This window comes from Bubalus kerabau, chromosome 4, assembly GCF_029407905.1.
Source record: "Bubalus kerabau isolate K-KA32 ecotype Philippines breed swamp buffalo chromosome 4, PCC_UOA_SB_1v2, whole genome shotgun sequence".
Taxonomy (NCBI): Eukaryota; Metazoa; Chordata; class Mammalia; order Artiodactyla; family Bovidae; genus Bubalus; species Bubalus kerabau.
The window spans coordinates 48627551-48648646 of record NC_073627.1 but is presented as its reverse complement, the minus strand read 5'-3'; the positions used below and the strand labels follow the sequence as shown (position 1 = coordinate 48648646).

At 43.1% G+C, this 21096-nt stretch overlaps 1 protein-coding gene and 1 long non-coding RNA gene across 3 annotated transcripts in view; both read right to left on the bottom strand.

Annotated features, from left to right (window-relative positions):
* Positions 1-530, bottom strand: part of LOC129649631 (uncharacterized) — a 64486-nt gene extending 63956 nt beyond the window's left edge. Inside the window, exon 1 of the long non-coding RNA XR_008713203.1 lies at positions 477-530. This is a non-coding gene — a long non-coding RNA (uncharacterized LOC129649631). The remainder of the gene's footprint in view (positions 1-476) is intronic.
* A 14380-nt stretch (positions 531-14910) lies between these two features.
* LOC129651388 (C-C motif chemokine 8) lies at positions 14911-16833 on the bottom strand. Of its 2 annotated transcripts, none has more exons than XM_055580132.1 (3): positions 16758-16833; positions 15841-15958; positions 14911-15434 (listed from the first exon to the last, which is right to left on the bottom strand). In XM_055580132.1, the coding sequence occupies exons 1-3, from the start codon at positions 16831-16833 to the stop codon at positions 15329-15331; spliced, it is 300 nt and encodes a 99-aa protein (XP_055436107.1). In that variant the 3' UTR covers positions 14911-15328. The 2 variants fall into 2 exon arrangements, with proteins under 2 accessions (XP_055436107.1, XP_055436108.1); XM_055580133.1 differs by having other exon boundaries at positions 15841-15952.
* Positions 16834-21096: the final 4263 nt, after the last annotated feature.

Below are 21096 nucleotides of genomic sequence, written 5' to 3'. Positions count from 1 at the left end.
CCGTGGGATTTTCCAGGCAAGAGTACTAGAGTGGGTTGCCAGCAGGAGATGTGGATTCGATCCCTGGGTTGGGAAGATCCCCTGGAGGAGGAAGTCTCATACTGGAGAAAAACTAAAGCTGGGGTCTGGTGACTGGGCTCCTCCCATCACATATAGGTGCTCCCTTCTCCTGCTCAGACCTAAAGGGATATGGTTTGAAAACCACTGATTTGTCTAGGTCCCTTGTTTTCAGGAAGGTTTGTTGATGGGAGAGGATGGGGAACAGAGCAAAGATGTTGGCTCCTTGCTCTTGAACTTAGCTCCTTCCTGCAAGGAGTCTGAGCTAGGAATTTGGGAGGTGGGTGAGCGGGTGGGGAGTTCCAAAAGGCACGGTGGCAAGGAGGGAAGAGCTTGGACTCTAATGGAAAACCTAGCAAGTCTCTTGGCCTGGATATTTCTATCCCCACGCTCACTCCTGGCTCCCAGATTTTGCTTACCTTTTGTACCTGCTCGGAACAGTCTCCCGTCCAACCTCCGTTCTTGCGAGTCTTTCTACTCTAGCAAAACAAGCCCAGTGAAGTTAAAGGAAATGAAACAAACAGCCAAGATTAGTGAAAGGAAATGAAACAAAGAGCTAAGATTAGCAGAGGAAGGTGGTTCTTTGACAAGCCTATGATGAAGCTGAAACTCTCCTGAGGCTGATCAGGAGAAAAGGAAAAAACAACCACACCAGTAGGGGCGGTCCCTCCAGAATCCACAGATCCCAGGAGGAAAATAAGAACCTTCTGCCAATAACTTTAGTTTCGATGAAGTGGATGGATTTCTTAAAATCTGACTTACCAGATTGCAAGAAAAAAATGTTTAATTCTTAAACTATTTAAAAAGTTGAGTAATGGAAAATTTTCCACAAAACATCCTCCAGTCTTGGAAAGCTTTAACAACTCTTTCTCCAAGCATTCCAAGAGTTACTGATTCCAATCTTACACAATTGCTTCCAGAGAATATCAAACGTGTGCGCTCTTCAACTCATTTTGTGAGTCTTGGACATAAAAGCTTGTCAGGAATTACATGAGAAAAGATGGCAAGCTTGTCCCGGCAGACACACATTCCATTTCTAATATTCCATCCTCTTCTCTGGCCCAGAAAGTCAGCCTGTGTGGATCGCATCAAAGAGCTTGCAGGTCTCCTGGCTTCAGATTGGGTTTGGACACAGGAGCCCTTCACGGTGTTGGCGAGAGGGAGTCGTTAGGGTGAAGAACTGATTTCTCTGACGCCTTCCTGTACCTCTCCCTGGATGCAGCCCTCGATCAATGGTTTTCCCTTTCTCTCCAGGTGACCCTCTCCACTCTCTTCATCCATGTTCGGGGGAGCTACATTGTCCTTGCGCCTTTGGGTCCAGCGGTGGTCACCGTGCTGTTACTAGCCTCAAAGAACCAAGCAGCCTTATGGTTTCACCACACTCAGCCAAACATTCAATTGCATTTTTATTATTAAACTCTCCTCAAATCATTCCAACATCAGTGTCATTCACTTATCCCTGACTGACATAGTTTTGGGTACCAGAAGTGGCTCCTGGCAACAGAACTTCCAAATAGGATTCTGGAACTGGGTTGCTCATATATTTTAGGAGTATAATAATGGCATCTGCTGGCATCATGATTACTTAAATTATCTCCAATAGTAGGATGGCAGATTGAGTTGTATCAAGCCCTCCAGGTGATTCTTAATGGGCACTAAAATTCAAGAACCAGGCGACTACAGCATATCCCGTGGGCATCCCTGATCTACAGAAAATAGATACTAGAGGGCTCTTAAGGACACTGCCCTTCTCTCATGGCCCTATCAAGGCATCTCTTAATCCATGTAGTCAAAGCTATGGTTTTTCCAGTAGTCATGTAGGGATGTGAGAGTTGGACCATAAAGAAGACTGAGTGCCAAAGGATTGATGCTTTTGAATTGTGGTGCTGGAGAAGACTCTTGAGAGTCCTGTGGACCACAATAAGAACAAAGCAGTCAGTCCTAAATGAAATCAACCCTGAATATTGATGGGAAGGACTGATGCTGAAGCTGAAGCTCCAATCCTTTGGCCATCTGATGTGAAAAGCCGACTCACTGGAAAAGACCCTGATGCTGGGAAAGAGTGAAGGCAAAAGGAGAAGGGGGCGGCAGAGGATGAGATGGTCGGATGGCCTCACTGACTCAATGGACGTGAAATTGAGCAAACCCCGGGAGATGGTGAAGGACAGGGAAGCCTGGTGTGCTGCAATCCATCGGGTTGCAAAGAGTCAGACATGACTGAGCGACTGAACAACAACAGAGGAAGTGTCCTCTGGCCTTCTCATGGAGTGCAGTTAGGGACGGCTGGGTAGCTTGCACATAATAGATACTTTTCAATAGCTCCACTTCCCGGAGCCTTTGGACACCTTCCTAATGTCCCAGGGAGTTCTGGTGTTTCAACTTCATCAACTGCAGGCTTCTTTTGAAGTCTAGATTCCAATCAGCCAATCTGGCTAAACAGTCATCACTCCCAACTACTTGTGCTAATGCACTGAATTGTGAATTCTGCACAAGCACATTCATACCAATGGATTTGACAAACTTAGTCTTGTATGTTAATGTCCTCTTACAATGTAGCGCTCCACATGCCCCGCCCCCAAACTTTCCTCCAAATTGAGCGACTGCGGGGACTTTCATACCCTTCCAGCAGGGACTCCTGTCTGTCCTTCCCTCTGTTTCAGGACCTATTATCTTATAAGAGAATACGTTTAGGAACCTGGGGTCTGGGGTCAGCCAGACAGGGGCTTAAATCCTGTATTCACTATTTACTTGTTATGTGGTTTGGAGCAAGCTGTTTACCTTTCTGAGCCTCTAAGAGGAACTGGTTGTTAATTATTACATCATTGTGATGCTTCAAGAATCTAATAAATAATGAATGCATGGTAAGTGCTCAGTCCAGTGCCAATAATTTTTATTTAAAATTTTTAAAATTTTTCATTAAAGTATAGTTGATTTATAATGTATAGTTTCTGGTACACAGCAAAGTAATTCAGTTATACAGATATATAATACATATAATATGAAAAAGAATATGTAATTATTTTTATATTCTTTCCCATTATGGTGTATTTCATGATATGGACTATAGTTCCTTGTACTATATAGCAGGAGCTTGTGCTTATTTATTTTGTATATAGCACTACTAATTTCACTACTAATTTACTAGTAATTTTTATCTACTAATTTCACACTTATCTCTCCCCATATCTTTTCCCTTTTTGTAACAATAAGCTTGTTTTCTGTGTCGGAGATTCTGTTTCTATTCTGTAAGTTCATCTGTACCATATTGTCGATTCCACATATGTGATAGCATATGGCATTTGTTTTTCTCTTTCTGAATCATTGCATTTAGTATGACAATCTCTAGGCACACCCATGTTGCTGCAAATGGCATTGTTTTATTCTTTTTTATGGCTGAGTGATATTCCATTGTGTGTGTATATATATATGTGTGTGTGTGTGTGTGTGTGTGTGTGTGTGTATACTTGCCACATCTGTCGATGGCCATTTAAGTTTCTTCCATGTCTTGGCTACTGAAAACAGCACTGCTATGAACATTGGGGTGCATGTATCTTTTCAAATTGGGGTTTATTCCAGCTACATGACCAGGAGTGGGATTGTTGGATCATATGGCAACTCTATTTTTATTTCTTTAAGGAACCTCCATAGTGTTCACCATAGTGGCCATATAATTTACATATCCCCCAACAGTGTAAGGAGGGCTCCCTTTTCTCCATACCCTCTTCAGTATTTGTTATTTGTAGACTTTTTAATGATGGCCATTCTGACCAGTGTGAGTTGATACCTCATTGTAGCTTTGATTAGCATTTCTCTAATGATTAGTGATTTTGGTGTTGACCATCTGGTGATGTCCATGTGGGAGTCTTCTCTTGTGTTGTTGGAAGAGAGTGTTTGCTATGACCAGTGTGTTCTCTTGGCAAAACTCTATTAGCCTTTGCCCTGCTTCATTCTGTACTCCAAGGCCAAATTTGCCTGTTACTCCAGGTGTTTCTAGACTTCCTACTTTTGCATTCCAGTCCCCTATAATGAAAAAGACATCTTTTTGGGGTGTTAGTTCTAAAAGGTCTTCTAGGTCTTCATAGAACCATTAAACTTCAGCTTCTTCAGCGTTACTGGTTGGGGCATAGGCTTGGATTACCGTGATAATGAGGGATTTGCCTTGGAAGCGAACAGAGATCATTCTGTTGTTTTTGAGATTGCATCCAAGTGCTGCATTTTGAACTCTTTTGTTGACCATGATGACTGCTCCATTTCTTCTAAGGGATTCCTGCCCACAGTAGTAGATATAATGGTCATCTGAGTTAAATTCACCCATTCCAGTCCATTTTAGTTCGCTGATTCCTAGAATGTCGACGTTCATTCTTGCCATCTCCTATTTGACCACTTCCAATTTGCCTTGATTCATGGACCTAACATTCCAGGTTCCTATGCAATATTGCTCTTTACAGCATCAGACCTTGCTTCTATCACCAGTCACATCCACAGCTGGGTATTGTTTTTGCTTTGGCTCCATCCCTTCATTCTTTCTGGAGTCATTTCTCCACTGATCTCCAGTAGCAGAGGAACCTGGGGAGTTCCTCTTTCAGTATCCTATGATTTTGCCTTTTCATATTGTTCATGGGGTTCTCAAGGCAAGAATACTGAAGTGGTTTGCAATTCCCTTCTCCAGTGGACCACATTCTGTCAGATCTCTCCACCATGACCTGCCCATCTTGGGTGGCCCCTCAGGGCATGGCTTAGTTTCATTGAGTTAGACAAGGCTGTGGTCTGTGTGATCAGAAAACTACTGTGATTATGGTCTCAGTGTGCCTGCCCTCTGATGCCCTCTCACAACACCTACTGTCTCACTTGGGTTTCTGTTACCTTGGACGAGGGGTATCTCCTCACCACCACCCATCCTGACCTTGAACGTGGAGTAGCTCCTCTAGGCCTTCCTGTTCCCACTCAGCCGCCACTCCTTGGACTTGGGGTTGCTCCTCTCGGCCGCTGCCCCTGACCTCGGGCATGTGGTAGCTTCTCTCCCAGCCACCCCTGACCACAGGGGTGGTGTAGCTTGTCTCGGCTGCCGTCCCTGATCTCTAGCATGGGGTCAAAGATGGAGAAGCTCTATACAGTCAGCAAAAACAAGACCGGGAGCTGACTGTGGCTCAGATCATGAACTCCAAAATGCCAAATTTAGACTTAAATTGAAGAAAGTAGGGAAAACCACTAGACCGTTCAGTTCAGTTTAGTTCAGTTGCTCAGTCGTGTCCAACTCTTTGTGACCCCATGAATTGCAGCATGCCAGGCCTCCTTGTCCATCACCAACTCCCGGAATTCACTCAAACTCACGTCCATCGAGTTGGTGATGCCATCCAGCCATCTCATCCTCTGTCGTCCCCTTCTCCTGCCCCCAATCCCTCCCAGCATCAGAGTCTAATCCAATGAGTCAACTCTTCGCACGAGGTGGCCAAAGTACTGGAGTTTCACCTTTAGCATCATTCCTTCCAAAGAACAGCCAGGACTGATCTCCTTCAGAATGGACTGGTTGGATCTCCTTGCAGTCCAAGGGACTCTCAAGAGTCTTCTCCAACACCACAGTTCAAAAGCATCAATTCTTCAGCACTCAGCTTTCTTCACAGTCCAACTCTCACATCCATACATGACCACTGGAAGAACCATAGCCTTGACTAGATGGACCTTTGTTGGCAAAGTAATGTCTCTGCTTTTGAATATGCTATCTAGGTTGGTCATAACTTTTCTTCCAAGGAGTAAGTGTTCTTTAATTTCATGCAAATGTGACTGGTGATAGAAGCAAGGTCCAATGCTGTAAAGAGCAATATTGCATAGGAACCTGGAATGTTAGGTCCATGAATCAAGGCAAATTGGAAGTGGTCAAACAGGAGATGGCAAGAGTGAACGTCGACCTTCTAGGAATCAGTGAACTAAAATGGACTGGAATGGGTGAATTTAACTCAGATGACCATTATATCTACTACTGTGGGCAAGAATCCCTTAGAAGAAATGGAGTATCCATAATGATCAACAAAAGAGTCTGAAATGCAGTACTTGGATGCAATCTCAAAAATGACAGATTGATCACTGTTCGCTTCCAAGGCAAACCATTCAATATCTCGGTAATCCAAGTCTATACCCCAACCAGTAATGCTGAGGAAGCTGAAGTTGAATGGTTCTATGAAGACCTAGAAGACCTTTTATAACTAACACCCAAGAAAGATGTCCTTTTCATTATAGGGGACTGGAATGCAAAAGTAGGAAGTCAAGAAACACTTGGAGTAACAGGCAAATTTGGCCTTGGAGTATGGAATGAAGCAGGGCAAAGGCTAATAGAGTTTTGCCAAGAGAACGCACTGGTCATAGCAAACACCCTCTTCCAACAACACAAGAGAAGACTCTACACATGGACATCACCAGGTGGTCAACACCGAAATCAGATTGCTTATATTCTTTGCAGCCAAAGATGGAGAAGCTCTATACAGTTAGCAAAAACAAGACTGGGAGCTGACTGTGCCTCAGATCATGAACTCCTTATTGCCAAAATCAGCTGAAATTGAAGAAAGTAGGGAAAACCACTAGACCATTCAGGTATGACCTAAATGAAACCCTTTATGATTATACAGTGGAAGTGAGAAATAGATTTAAGGGGCTAGATCTGATAGAGTGCCTGATGAAATATGGACGGAGGTTCATGACATTGTACAGGAGACAGGGATCAAGACCACCCCCATGGAAAAACACCATTCAGGTATGACCTAAATCAAATCCCTTATGATTATACAGTGGAAGTGAGAAATAGATTTAAGGGACTAGATCTGATAGATAGAGTGCCTGATGAACTATGGACGGAGGTTCGTGACATTGTACAGGAGACAGGGATCAAGACCATCCTCATGGAAAAGAAATGCAAAAAAGCAAAATGGCTGTCTGAGGAGGCCTTACAAATAGCTGTGGAAAGAAGAGAAGCAAAAAGCAAAGGAGAAAAGGAAAGATATAAGCATCTGAATGCAGAGTTCCAAAGAACAGCAAGAAGAGATAAGAAAGCCTTCCTCAGCGACCAATGCAAAGAAATAGAGGAAAACAACAGAATGGGAAAGACTAGAGATCTCTTCAAGAAAATCAGAGATACCAAGGGAACATTTCATGCAAAGATGGGCTCGATAAAGGACAGAAATGGTATGGACCTAACAGAAGCAGAAGATACTAATCAGAGGTAGCAAGAATACATAGAAGAACTATACAAAAAAGATCTTCAGGACCCAGATAATCACGATGGTGTGATCACTGACCTAGAGCCAGACATCCTAGAATGTGAAGTCAAGTGGGCCTTAGAAAGCATCACTACGAACAAAGCTAGTGGAGGTGATGGAATCCCAGTTGAGCTATTTCAAATCCTAAAAGATGATGCTGTGAAAGTGCTGCACTCAATATGCCAGCAAATTTGGAAAACTCAGCAGTGGCCACAGCACTGGAAAAGGTCAGTCTTCATTCCAATTCCAAAGAAAGGCAATGCCAAAGAATGCTCAAACTACCGCACAATTGCACTCATCTCACATGCTAGTAAAGTAATGCTCAAAATTCTCCAAGCCAGGCTTCAACAGTACGTGAACTGTGAACTTCCAGATGTTCAAGCTGGTTTTAGAAAAGGCAGAGGAACCAGACATCAAATTGCCAACATCTGCTGGATCATGGAAAACGCAAGGGAGTTCCAGAAAAACATCTATTTCTGGTTTATTGACTATACCAAAGCCTTTGACTTGTGGATCACAATCAACTGTAGAAAATTCTGAAAGAGATGGGAATACCAGACCACCAGACCCGCCTCTTGAGAAACCTATATGCAGGTCAGGAAGCAACAGTTAGAACTGGACATGGAACAACAGACTGGTTCCAAATAGGAAAAGGAGTATGTCAAGGCTGTATATTGTCACCCTGATTATTTAACTTCTATGAAGAGTACATCATGAGAAACGCTGGGTTGGAAGAAGCACAGCTGGAATCAAGATTTTCGGGAGAAATATCAATAACCTCAGATATGCAGATGACACCACCCTTGTGGCAGAAAGTGAAGAGGAACTAAAAATCCTCTTGATGAAAGTGAAAGAGGAGAGTGAAAAAGTTGGCTTAAAGCTCAACATTCAGAAAACTAAGATCATGGCATCTGGTCCCATCACTTCATGGGAAATAGATGGGGAAACAGTGGGAACAGTGTCAGACTTTATTTTTCTGGGCTCCAAAATCACTGCAGATGGTGACTGCAGCCATGAAATTAAAAGACGCTTACTCCCTGGAAGGAAAGTTATAACCAAGAAAGTTATGACCTAGATAGCATATTGAAAAGCACAGACATTACTTTGCCAACAAAGGTCCATCTAGTCAAGGCTAGGTTTTTCCAGTGGTATCTATGGATGTGAGAGTTGGACTGTGAAGAAAGCTGAGTGCTGAAGAATTGATTCTTTTTAACTGTGGTGTTGTAGAAGACTCTTGAGAGTCCCTTGGACTGCAAGGAGATCCAACCAGTCCATTCTAAAGGAGATCAGCCCTGGGTGTTTATTGGAAAGACTGATGCTAAACTGAAACTGCAATACTTTGGTCTCATGCAAAGAGCTGAGTCATTGGAAAAGACCCTGTTGCTGGGAGGGATTGGGGGCAGGAGGAGAAGGGGACAACAGAGGATGAGATGGCTGGATGGCGTCACGGACTCGATGAACATGAGTTTGAGTGAACTCCGGGAGTTGGTGATGGACAGGGAGGACTGGCATGCTGCAATTCATGGGGTCGCAAAGAGTCGGACACGACTGAGTGACTGAACTGAACTGAACTGAATGATTAGTGATGGTGAGCATCTTTTCATGTGCCTATTTGGTCATCTGGATGTCCTCTTTGGAGGACACTAACTGATATTCTCTGCCCCTCAGTCTGGGTATCTCCATAGAACGGCAAGATTACAGAGGAAGGGAACATTGACATTGTGACTGGGAAGAAGGAAGTCCACCCACCACCCCTGAACATGATGCAGGTCAACTTGCCTCCCTTCTTTCTTCACACCACCTTCTCTACTATTTCTGTTTTGACTATAATATCCCATCCACCTACAACTTTCATCTTTCTTTTTTTTTTTTTAAAAAATGAGCAACGCTTTTATTTATTTTTGGCTGTGCTGGGTCTTCGTTGCCACACAAGCTTTTCTCTAGCTGTAGTGCGTGGGGGCTACTCTCGAGTTGTAGCACGTGTTTCTCATTGCTGTGGCTTCTCTTGTTGCAGAGCACAGGCTCTAGATCAATTGGCTCAGTACTTGTGGGACTCAGGCTTAGCTACTTCGAGGCATGTGGGATCTTCCTGGACCAAGGATCGAACCCGTGTCTCTTGAATTAGCAGGTGGAGTCTTTACCGCTGAGCCACCAGGAAAGCCCCCAACATTTGTGTTTCTGTCTGACCCATATAGGAATTACTTGAGGTCTGGCTTATGCTGTATCTGGCTTCACAGATTTCATAGGGGATCAAATCTTGCTCTGAGATGGATGGCTGATGACCTTCCAGGTCAAACTCTCCTACGTCTGCTCTAGAAAACAGATTTCTTGTCATGTTCTCGACCAGCATATTGTCAAAATGAATACTTACCAAGGATCCAGGGAGCCTAAAAAGACATAGTGGGAAGATTATCGTGTAATTGATCTTTCTAGCCAGACAGGGGTAAAGCAGGATTGCAATAGGCAAGTTGAGGTGTGCAATCTCCCTACCCACTGGGCTGTTAGTTTTAACCCGTCGTTGCTTTGCTAATTGAGGTGCTTATAGTGTTTAGTTTTTGCTGCCTTCTTTTTGGGAGAACTCCTAGGATAAATACTTGACGCCGTCCCTTCCCATGACTAAATAAAAAGCGCAGGCAGGAAAGACTTCAAATTTGGCACGCTCTAGTGTTGTGAACAAAGAACGGGAAATTTTTCTGTCCACAGGCTGGTGGAGCCAAGTTTGGTTCAGTAACAAATTCTCCTCCCGGTTCAATGTAATCCCAATTATTAATACAATCAAAACAAGAATTTTGTGGAGACTGATAAGCTAATTCTGAACTTCTAGAGGAGAAGTTAAAAAACAAAACAAAACAAAAATAGTTAAGACAACTTTGAAGAAGAACAAAGTTGTTGGGCTTACACTCCCAGATATTAACAGTTTTTAGAAAGCATTAGTCATTATGACATAGTGCCATTGCCCCAAGAATGGATGAATGTGCCAAGGGAACAGATTAGAGTGCAGAAATAGAACCATATGTATACTGATGTTGAATATATATATATATCAGAGTTTGCCCTCTGGAGTAGCTAAGGAAAAAATACCCTTTTGAATAACTGATCAATCCATTATTCAGTGTGCTGAATCAATTTGATATTTATACGGAAGAATAAAATCTTGATCCCTAACTTTCAGCAAACTGAAATATATATATATATATAAAATCATGTTCAGGTAGATTGTAGCTCTAAATGTGAATGACAAAAATAATGCTTTTTGAAGACAACATAAGAGAATATCTTTGTGACATCTGTTTTGAAAAAGCTTGCTTACACAGAAAACAAAAGCACTCACCATAAAGGAACATGTTGATAAATGGACTATTTTAAAATCAGGAAGCTGTATCATCAAAAGGTAGTGAAAAAGAAAATCACAGATTATGAGATGTTTCAGTTCACATGTTTGTCAAAAGATTCCGATTCAGAGTGTAGAAATTCTTCCACAATTTCATAATAAAAAGACAGGCAATCTATAAATAGACAAGATCCACCAAGTCTATCAAAAACGGGTATAGGATATGATGAACTGGACCTTCATAAAAAAGATGTCCAATAAACATTTAGCAAGATGTTCAAGCTTATCTGTCATGAGTAAAACACAAACTTAAACCATGATTATATGGAATTATACACATAATCAGAATGGCTAGATTAAGAAGAATGGCAGTACCAAGTGTTGCAGTATCAGATATGAACTGACTCAAACTCTCATACATTGCAGGTGGAAGTGAATGTAAATTGGTGAAACAGATTTGGAAAACATTTAAGCCATATCTGGAAAAGTGTTTGATGGCTGAGTATATGCTTAATATATGCATATCCTGTCAACCATGTATGTATTTCTGTCTTTTTTCTTTCTCTCTTTCTTACCTATATATCCATATTTATTTCTATCTATCTATCTGTTTATCTGCCATCTACCTGCAAAACTGTAAGTTCACACTGATAACTTTTAATTGCAGTCTAGCCCCACAGAGTTTTTCTAGCCTCCAACATTCTATATCTCTCCATAGAAGCTTCTCCAACAGTAAAGGAGTTGATTTCCATTATCTTCAATACATTTACTTATTTGCTAAATCCTTCTTCAGGTCAGCATTCTCTTAAGTACACGGCTAACTCAGTCCTGGTGCTATGGATCCTAACTTGTGGACTGCTCTCCTGAACCCAGTCCTATCGAACATGCTGGCTGAGTGCTCCACAGTCTTGGCTCAGCCCTGGTCCCAAAGAACTTACTGGGATCCCTGATCCTGGTCCCAGCTTCAGCCTTGGTAAACACACCAACGGAATGCCCAGCTAAATCCCTGGCCCTGAGCTAGTGAACTTGCCTGGAGAAATCCAGGCATCGCCTGGAGGAAGGAGAACAAATATTGAAGGTAAAAAGCAATGAATCAATAAGATAGAGACTGAGATGAAAACGTCTGTCCAGGTAGCTCTTTTGAGAAGTGACCCCAGGGATGAGGACTGAGAGGCAGCCCAGTGAGATGGAAAAGGAGAAAGCAACAGAAGCATGCATAATTAAGGTCAGAATAGTGAGCTATGGGGACAGCTTCTCCTGGAAATACCCGATGAGCGTACAGAATGGCTCCCAGAATCAACTGCTGGAAGGAAGAGTGGCAGAAGCTTTAAAACATCTGCTCTGTACTTCCCTGGTGGTACAGAGGATAAAAATCCACCTGCCAATGCAGGGGACACAGGTTCAATCCCTGATCCAGGAAGATCCCACATGCCGCAGGGCAACTAAGTCTATATGCCACAACTACTGAGCCCAAGCTCTAGAGCCCAGGAGCCACAGCCACTGAACCCATGTGCCGCAACTACTGAAGCCCTCGTGCCTAGAGCCTGTGCTCTGCAACAAGAGACGTCACTGCAATGAGAAGTCCGTGCACTGAAATGAAGAGCAGGCCCAGTTCACCACAACCAGAGAAAGCCCACATGCAGCAAAGAAGACCCAGCACAACCAAAAATAGACTAATTAATTAATTTAAAAAAATCTGCTCCACTCTTCACAGGTGGAAAGTTGTCACCCATGGTGTTTGCTCCCCTGAACTGTGAGCGTCACACAAATGTGTAAGCTGAGCCAGCTCCTGACCTGAGATGGCATCCAAGGAGAAGCCGGTGGACAGAAAGCAAGAAGCGAGGAGACACAGAGCAGATGTTGAGAGAGTGAAGTGAATCCAAGCCTGCAGCAAGCTGCCTGTGCGAGGCATGGATGAAATCAGTAGTGAACCCAACAGGATGCTCGTCAGCTTCCTGTGACCTCACCAGTTCTTTGCCCTCAATTGACAAAGGAATGAATTGTGTTCACAGAAATGAACCCATTAGTAGAAGGATGTGGATTTTCAAAACACAGCTATTCCAGTTGAGGCACATAAAGCATCAATACCTTAAATAAGGTGACATATCACTTACCACATTTATGTTTCATGTCATTAACAAAGTTCATTGTGATTTGAAATACGGCAACACAATCCCGGAGTGCCTCTGGGGAAGTGACACTTGGGGAAGACACATGGACTGTGTCTTCTGCTGTAGCCTGGTGACAGTTTAAGATGAGTCTCATGCCTTTGGAATTTAGGACTTGTGTCCAGGGAGTTCATGAAAACCTGGGCCCAGATCTTTGGAGCCAGCTTGACTTTGAGACTGCGAAAGTGCGTGGTTAAGAATCAGATGGAGCCTCTCTGGTTGGCAAGCACTCTTTTTACCCAGCTGACATTTAGATGCCTTATTTTAGACACCTGGGGTTTCGGTGTGCTACCTTGGGCTTCCGTGGAAAGCTTATTTTCAGACAGGTGATATATCTGACTTGGGAGTATTTGCCTCTAGGCTGGGCTCATGGTTGGCTCTGTGGTTTTAATTCTTGGCACTTTCTTCCTGACCCTTCCCTAGCCAACAGGCATGACCAATTTCCCAAGAGACATGGCTCCTAGGGTAGGAAGGAGCTTGTGAGATCATCTCCCAGATCCTCTTACTTCCTGCCTGTGATACAGAGCTACTTTCACTTTTATATGGAGCATCTTAGTGCCAGAGAGAGAAACTGACTTCCTGTAAGTGACTCAGAGAGTCAGAACCAGTTTTGGGATCAGAACCCAGGTCTCTTGCATTGTCACGCTTCCGTGTTTGTACTGGAATCAGGGCATCTCTCCAACCTGTGACAGGCTCCACAGACCTGGGTAAGCCAGACAAGAGTTGTCTTCCTTCAGGAGGGGTCTTGGTCTTTGTGCCTCAGTACAGTGGGCCTCATGTCTGAAAAAGTAGCCAACTATGGTGGCTCAGGTGGTAAAAAATCCACCTGCAATGCGGGAGACCTGGGTTTGATCCCTGGGTTGGGAAGATTCCCTGGAGAAGGGAACGGCTAACCACTCTGGTATCCTTGCCTAGAGAATTCCATGGACAGAGGAGCCTGGCAGGCTACAGTCTACGGGGTTGCAAAGAGGCACATGACTGAGGGACTTTCACTCACTCACTCATGCTCATGAAGTACAAGAGAATCTTGACCTTAAGAGGCTGTTAAGGAAAGGAGATTCCATGCCTTTAAAAGGATTTTGCAAATTCTTGGGACTGGGGTTGAGGTATAGTGATGGAGATGAATTCATTCTGTATCACAAAGGTAACAGCCCTGTGGATAGTCGATTTGCAAGATCATAAAAGAAGGGTCTATGTTTTGGTCAATTACTCTCTTCTTCTATAGCATTTAACATGTCATTCTATCTGGCCCATTCTTCCTCACCTCATCCCACTCCCACCATGCACCATTTATAGTCCCATCATTTCTCTGCTCCATGGCAGCAGTCTGCTCTCAGACCTTCCCTCTCATGCTCCATCTTGTATTCAAACACGAAGTTATTCTTCCTGATGCTCACCTCTGCATGTGAGATTTTCCTTCTCTCCTATTTCAGAACTCAGTGCATCTCTATTATCTGCTGAAGTTCTAATCTGAAATTCAAAACCCACTACAATCTGGCTCCAAACTGTATTTCTAAAACCTCAACTCCTCTGTTTTCCTAGAGCCCAGCCAGGTGGGATTCCTTCCTCTGGCCCACTCCCCTCACCTCCTCCTCTATCAGCTCTGAAGAATCCTTTCCTTTTCCATTACATTCAAATCTCTCATGAACTGTCTGGTTGAAGACTTATATCCAAGGAATAGTCTTAAGTGGATCTCTGGGCTATAGGCATCTAGTTTCCTCTTGGATTTGATTTCATTCCTGGGATGTTATTCTAGGTTTGAGAATGAACGAAACAGAGAAAACCTGGGGTTGTGGGAAAATGGTTAAAGACTGTTGCAAGAGATCAAGAGAGAGACCAGGCAGAGGTCAATGCGGAGAGAAAAGAATTGGGAACCTAGATGCTATTACGGGCGAGTGACTCAGAGACTGGAGCCAGAAGACTGGAACAGCTTGGTCATTCTAGGTTCTCCCTAATCCTAAATTGAGTCCAAAAGATGTATTAGAGGATGACTTTTACACTCCAAATTGTCATTCCTCACTACCATTTTCTCCCTCCCCACAAAATGTTATCCCATGAAAAATAAGACCAAGTAGCTTGAAATTACATGTATTTTTTATTTGAAAATTCCATAGTCATGTAATAACATTACTTTTCATCACAATACTACATAGCACACATCCACTCACAGGAGCACTGATTTCCTAAGATTCCAGAGGTGTTTCACTCTGATAATCAGTGGAAGGACCTCACCATCCTACATGCAGTAGGATGGGGAACAGCACCATCTTGCTATGAACTTAATCAAGCTCACAGGAAACTCATCACCAGATGTTGTATCTTATATTCATTAGGATTTATGGCAGATAAAGTAAAACAACAATAACTTAAACATAATTAAATATTGTTTAAGAAACTCCGTGTTTAAATTATTTAAAAAAAAAAACTCTTTTTGGCCATTATAATACAATAATACACCTGGGGAAGGTGGGGAAGAAATAAATAAGATTTTCCAAGACTCTGTCTCTCAGTCTAGGTATGAAGGTTCAAGGCTTCGGTGTTCGGGACTTTTGGTCCAGGAGCTTTATGGAAGTCTGGACCCACTTCTGCTTGGGGTCAGCACAGACCTCCCTGTCCGCTTTGGTCTTGAAGCTGTGGGGAAAAGAGGGCAGAGTTAAATGGAGTGTCTTGAGGATTTTTCCCAGGAGTTTGATCCATTGGCCCCTAAAGCTGATTAGCCCTTGCTCCCTGGTTGAGGAGCCTGAATGGGGACAGGAAGAAGGGGAAATAGGAGGAAGAAACTTCTTTTCCAGAAAAGAAGTTCTGCTGTTACTGCCCCAGGGGAAGCCCTCCAGACCCTTGGCTAAAGGAACTTGGATGATCTGACCAAACTCCTAGAAGAGGAGCCCGGAGTGTGTATATTTTCCTTCTTGTGGGCTCAGTTTGTCTATGGAGTAAAGGGTCCTTTGGCTTAGATGTTTCATTTATCTGACTCATTTGGATGCATAGAAGTCAGATAGAACTTTTGGCTGTGGGTGCCAGGGCATGGTCCACTTACATCACAGCTTCCTGGGGACACTGGCTGTTGGTGATTCTCGTGTAGCTGTCCAGCTTCTTGAAGGGGATCTTCCCATTGATCACACTAAAGCAGCAGGTGATTGGGGTAGAAACTGAATCTGAAAAACATTTTGCAAAGAACCAGAGAGTTATGAAGTGTTGTAAGTACACATGTGTCAGAGAAAATAAAGAAGTAGGAGATAAAGCTAGTGCTTGAATTCTACTAGGACCCACCACTCCCACGTTCAGAGCCTTAGTCTAGATCCCGCAGGTAAAATGGTACCTGTGAGTCAGTTTCTTCTACTGAACTGTGGGGTCTCTCATTGTTGACTGCAAATGGGGAAATCTTGAGTAACAAGATTAATCCTTGTAGTGTGATTTCAGAGAGGCTGTTGATCCAAAACCTCTGAACCTGGGAAGACACTTTCTAAGAACTTGCTTCCCAGCTCTGTCCCCATGGGCTTAGAGCCAACCTATGTCACATGCTGAGATAGATGCCTATGGGTCTTTATCCTTCATAGCCACCATTCTGGAAGTTACGCTGGACCATAATCCAACATTGGAAGCCTCCAGCAAGAATTTCTTCCTCTCGACCATTGCCTGAAATGTCTTTTCCATCCACAATGAGAAATAGTCCTTCCTTCTGTGCCCCATCCAAAAACAAGATGAGGATTGTTGAGAGTGCATTTAGTGTCCCGAAGGTCAGGCAAGATAATGGAGCCTGGCCCCAGGGGCCTGAGCTTCTAGCTCTGGTCCTGCCTCTGACCAGCTGTGAGGTGCCAGCTCTTAATTCTTCTCTTGCTTTCACCTTCTCCATCTTTGCAATGGAAGCTATGCAGCAAGCATGGGGTGACGTATGCCCGGGGTTAGTAGCTGGGGTAGTGAAAGCGTTAAGGCTTAAGAAGAGAGGAGCCTTACCTGGCTGAGCGAGCACCTGGGTGCCGAAGGTGGCTGCCACAAGCAGCAGACACAGAATCCCAGTGGAGACCTTCATGTTGGAGGGTGAGCACCAGGGGCTTCAGCCTGAGAGTTGGCGGTTGCTGAGTTGGTCTCAGTCTGTGGAAATCTGGCTCCTCTGGCTGATCTGCCTGCCTTTTATAGGGAGCAGAGTGCATGGGTAGGGTCATGTTTAAGGAAGGACCGAAGAAGCCCCTGAATGTGCTGAGTAAGCACCAGATCTTGGTGGTGATTTCCGAACACTGAGAAAAGGAAGTTGTACAGTTTCCATCATCTGTTTGGGCTGCGGGGCAGAGGTGAAAGGATATGTGGCCATGCCAGCAAAATGTACAAAGTGACATCATCAGACTATTAAGAGCTCTGATTTCTTTGAAACAGAACTTGATCTATTGGAAAGGAAGAATGGAAGCTGAGTTCCTAGTGGGATGGAAAGAATCAATGGCCTGGGGCCTCCTCAGGGTCCAGGAGGTCGGGGAAGGGGCCCTAAGTCTTTGCCTGGGCTCTTTGTCTCTGGTCTCTGCCATCCTAAACCAGCTACGCTCCTTTAGAATCTCACACAGGTAGCTTGATAGAATCTTGGCAGAATGGTAAATCCAGGCATCTTCAAGTCTTCAGGCTCTGGAATGTTCTGTCGTGAAGCCTAAGAACTGGACAACACATACTGATCTTATAGGGTTGCTGTTGTTTTAGTTGCTAAGTCCCGTCTGACTCTTTGTGACCCCATGGACTGTAGCCCATCAGGCTCCTCTGTCCATGGAATTTCCCAGGCAAGAATACTGGAGTGGGCTGACATTTCCTTCTCCAAGGGATCTTCCAGACACAGAAATCAAACCTGCATCTCCGGCATTGGCAGGTGGATTCTTTACCACTGAGCCACCAGGGAAGCCTACAATCTTGCCGAGTGGTGATTTCCAAATATTTTATCAGACACTAAAGTTTCTTTCCAAGTGAAATGATACAAAGAAGTCCAGTATTTCATGCAGATTCAGATAGAACAGGTCTGTTTGAAAATTGCCTTTTACTTTTGGTGTCCAGTGTTTTGCCCACTTAAAAAAATTGGGTTGTTTGTTGCCTTACAATTGACTTTGAAAAGTTCTTTTTACATTTTGCATTCAAATCCTTTACCAGATATGTGCATTGCAAATATTTTCTCCACAGGCTGTAGCTTATTTTCTTAACAACAGTTTTCACAGGGCAAAAGTTTTAAATTTTAATAAAGTTCAATTTATCAATTTTTTCTTTCATAGATGTTGCTTTTGGTATTCTAGCTAAAATCTCTTCATCAAATCCAAGTTTGCATGTTGTCTTTTCAATGAACATTTCCAGACTTTTCACTAATCATTCAATATTCCCCAATAATCTTGAATGCTAAATATTCCATAAGGGTCCATATATAAAGTCACCATAATTGAGTGAAGCCTTTCTCTACAGTTGGAAATTATACCATTTTCACTTTTTCACCATTGTAAACAACAATTATGAGAAAACTGATGCAACATAATCATTATTGTCTCCAATTCTATAGCTAAAGGATTAATAAATCAGGTTATATGGCTATTATTAAGGCTCTTAATCAAATTACAGCATTATTACATTGCTGGAAGATTTCCATCTTCATTAAAATGTGAGTTTATTGTTCTTAAAAATATTTAACAATTGCTAAGAAAAAGATATTTGTCTTGTTAAAGGGTAAAACTAAACAATGGAATCGTGGTTTTCTTCGTGGTGTTGACATCATGCAGGAGCCTTTTTAGAGGCAGACATGTTCTTTATCTTACTCAGAGGGGTGCTTAAGCAGTTGTCTATTTAAAATTCATGAAATTGTACACTTAAAATGTCTGCACTTCATTGTACATAAATTAAATTTCCACATGAAGTAAATAAAAAGCACAGCACTATTTTGCTTACATTCTAATGTATTTGTTGTCTTTAGCGAGAGTGTTAATTATTTTTTTCTTGTGGTTAACTCATTCATATTTCTATAACATATGGCCTTTTATTGTTCTTACTGATTCCGAAGAGACTTTAGAACATTTATCTCATGCATTTTCCTTTTATTATACTGTGCAAACTTGTAAGAGTAGAGAAATTGCAGAACATGGGATAAATCACTATCGTCAGAATTTCTTCTGACCAGAAGGGAACTTGAGTTCTTCCAGACAGTCCTCTTGCCAGATGTACCTTGTAGCCCTGATCTCTGTGGGAGTGTGTTGTCTAAGAGGTCATTTGCACACATTTTTTTGTTTAGAAATAAAGTCACTGTCTCACAGAATACTTTCAGGGCCCTGTTAATTTCTCCTCTGAGCTGCCATCATCTGGAAAGTTCATCCATAAGACACAAATGGTAGCGAAAATGATATTGTTGAGAATCAACAAGTATTAGTCAAATGAAGGGAATTAAGGGTCAAGTAACTCAATTCTAATCCTGATGGAGCCAATAATGAGCCAATGACCTGCCCGGTGTGACCATGGATAAATCTTGATTCTTAAATTCATTGTTCTTGTCTAGAGAAGAGAAGGGTTTGACAAGTTCAGGGATGACAAATAGTTTTCAATAATTTGTTAACTTAATAGATTGATGGCAGATAAACAGAAAGGTTTGTTGGAAGAAAAAAAAAAAAGAACCAAACAAAAGCTCCAGTGAGGCCTTACTTTGGGTTATTGAATGCAATGCTGTGATTGATTAGTGATGTCTGCCAAGGATGCAGCAATAGAAAGTGGTACTACCTGCGTAACACAGATGTCGTTCCTGGATTAAATCGTGTTTAAGCTCTTCTGTAACTTAATTCATCTATGTTTGGGAAGTATCCACTGAGAGACTAAGAAGCTAGCATGCCAAGAGAACTGGCAGAGAAATGTGCTTAGCTGTCAGCCCTAGGAGAAGGCGAAAAGTCTGGATCTGGATACAAGAAATACTAGTTAATATCTGTGTCAGAGATTCTTTACTCACCTATTGTTTACTTTATGTGGAAATGGGGTTTATTGTCAATATTAAGTGAAAAGTAAAATAAAGTAAAGTGAAGTTGCTCAGTCGTGTCCGACTCTTTGCGACCCCATGGACTGTGGCCCACCAGGCTCCCCTGTCCATAGGATTCTCCAGGCAAGGATACTGGAGTGGGTTGCCATTTCCTTTTCCAGGGGATCTTCCTGACCCAGGGATTGAACCCGGGTCTTTGGCGTTGCAGGCAGACACTTTACCATCTGAGCCACCAGGGAAGCCCAATATTAAGTGACCTGATATCCAAAACTTGCTGTGCAGAGCAAGTAACATGCGTGCATGCATTCTCAGTGGCTCAGTCATGTTCGACTCTTTGCGATGCCACAGACTGTAGCCTGCCAGGTTCCTCGGTCCATGGGATTTTCTCAGCAAGAATACTGCAGTGGGTTGCCATTTCCTCTTCCAGGGGATCTCTCTAATCCAGGGATCGAACTCACGTCTCCTGCACTGCAGGTGGATTTTTTACTGCTGAGCCAATGGGGAAGCCCTCAGTAACATATGATGAATGATCATTAAGTTAGCTGTTATTAATAGTCAAGTAAGAAAGGTATTGTGTCTAAAACGTGCTAGAAAGGGACCCACGGTGCGGTCCCTGGTCTCTTGTATTAGTTCTCCCTAAAATTGCTTCCAACTAAGATATGTGGTAGAAATAGACCGCCAGGAATGTCTGGATTGTAGATGAAGGGGAAAAAAAAAGAGACTCCCAGAGGAACAGAAGTGTGGTCCTGGGATCCTGCCATGAATCACATGCATGGAGTGTTGTGGGGCCCACAGTGGGGATGGGGGTCAGACTCCAGGGCTGACACACCAGAAAGCACCGAGGTCTTAATTCTTCAAGGAGCTCAGAGACCTCAAGTGGTGAGTCACTTTGATTATGCAATTTCCCTCTATTGTTTTGTCCTCAACCTGAATTCAAGAAATCCCAACATAAAAAGTTAAAACGAAACTTTAGGCCATGCAAGTTCAGCAGCTGTTCTTTCCAGTAGCGGGGTCATGCTGTTGTTTAAGGAAGTGGTCACCCTGCCTTCTCTCTTTTCTCCTCAGCATCCTCCCAATGTGCATCTTCCTTAAGCAGTTTTGACAGCTCACTTAGGGCTCAGTGGCTGTGAAGGGGCACTGGAGATCAGAAACAACCTCTGTTAATCAGATCAGATCAGATCAGATCAGTCGATCAGTTGTGTCCGACTCTTTCCGACCCCATGAATCGCAGCACGCCAGGCCTCCCTGTCCATCACCAACTACTGGAGTTCACTCAGACTCACGTCCATCGAGTCAGTGATGCCACCCAGCCATCTCATCCTC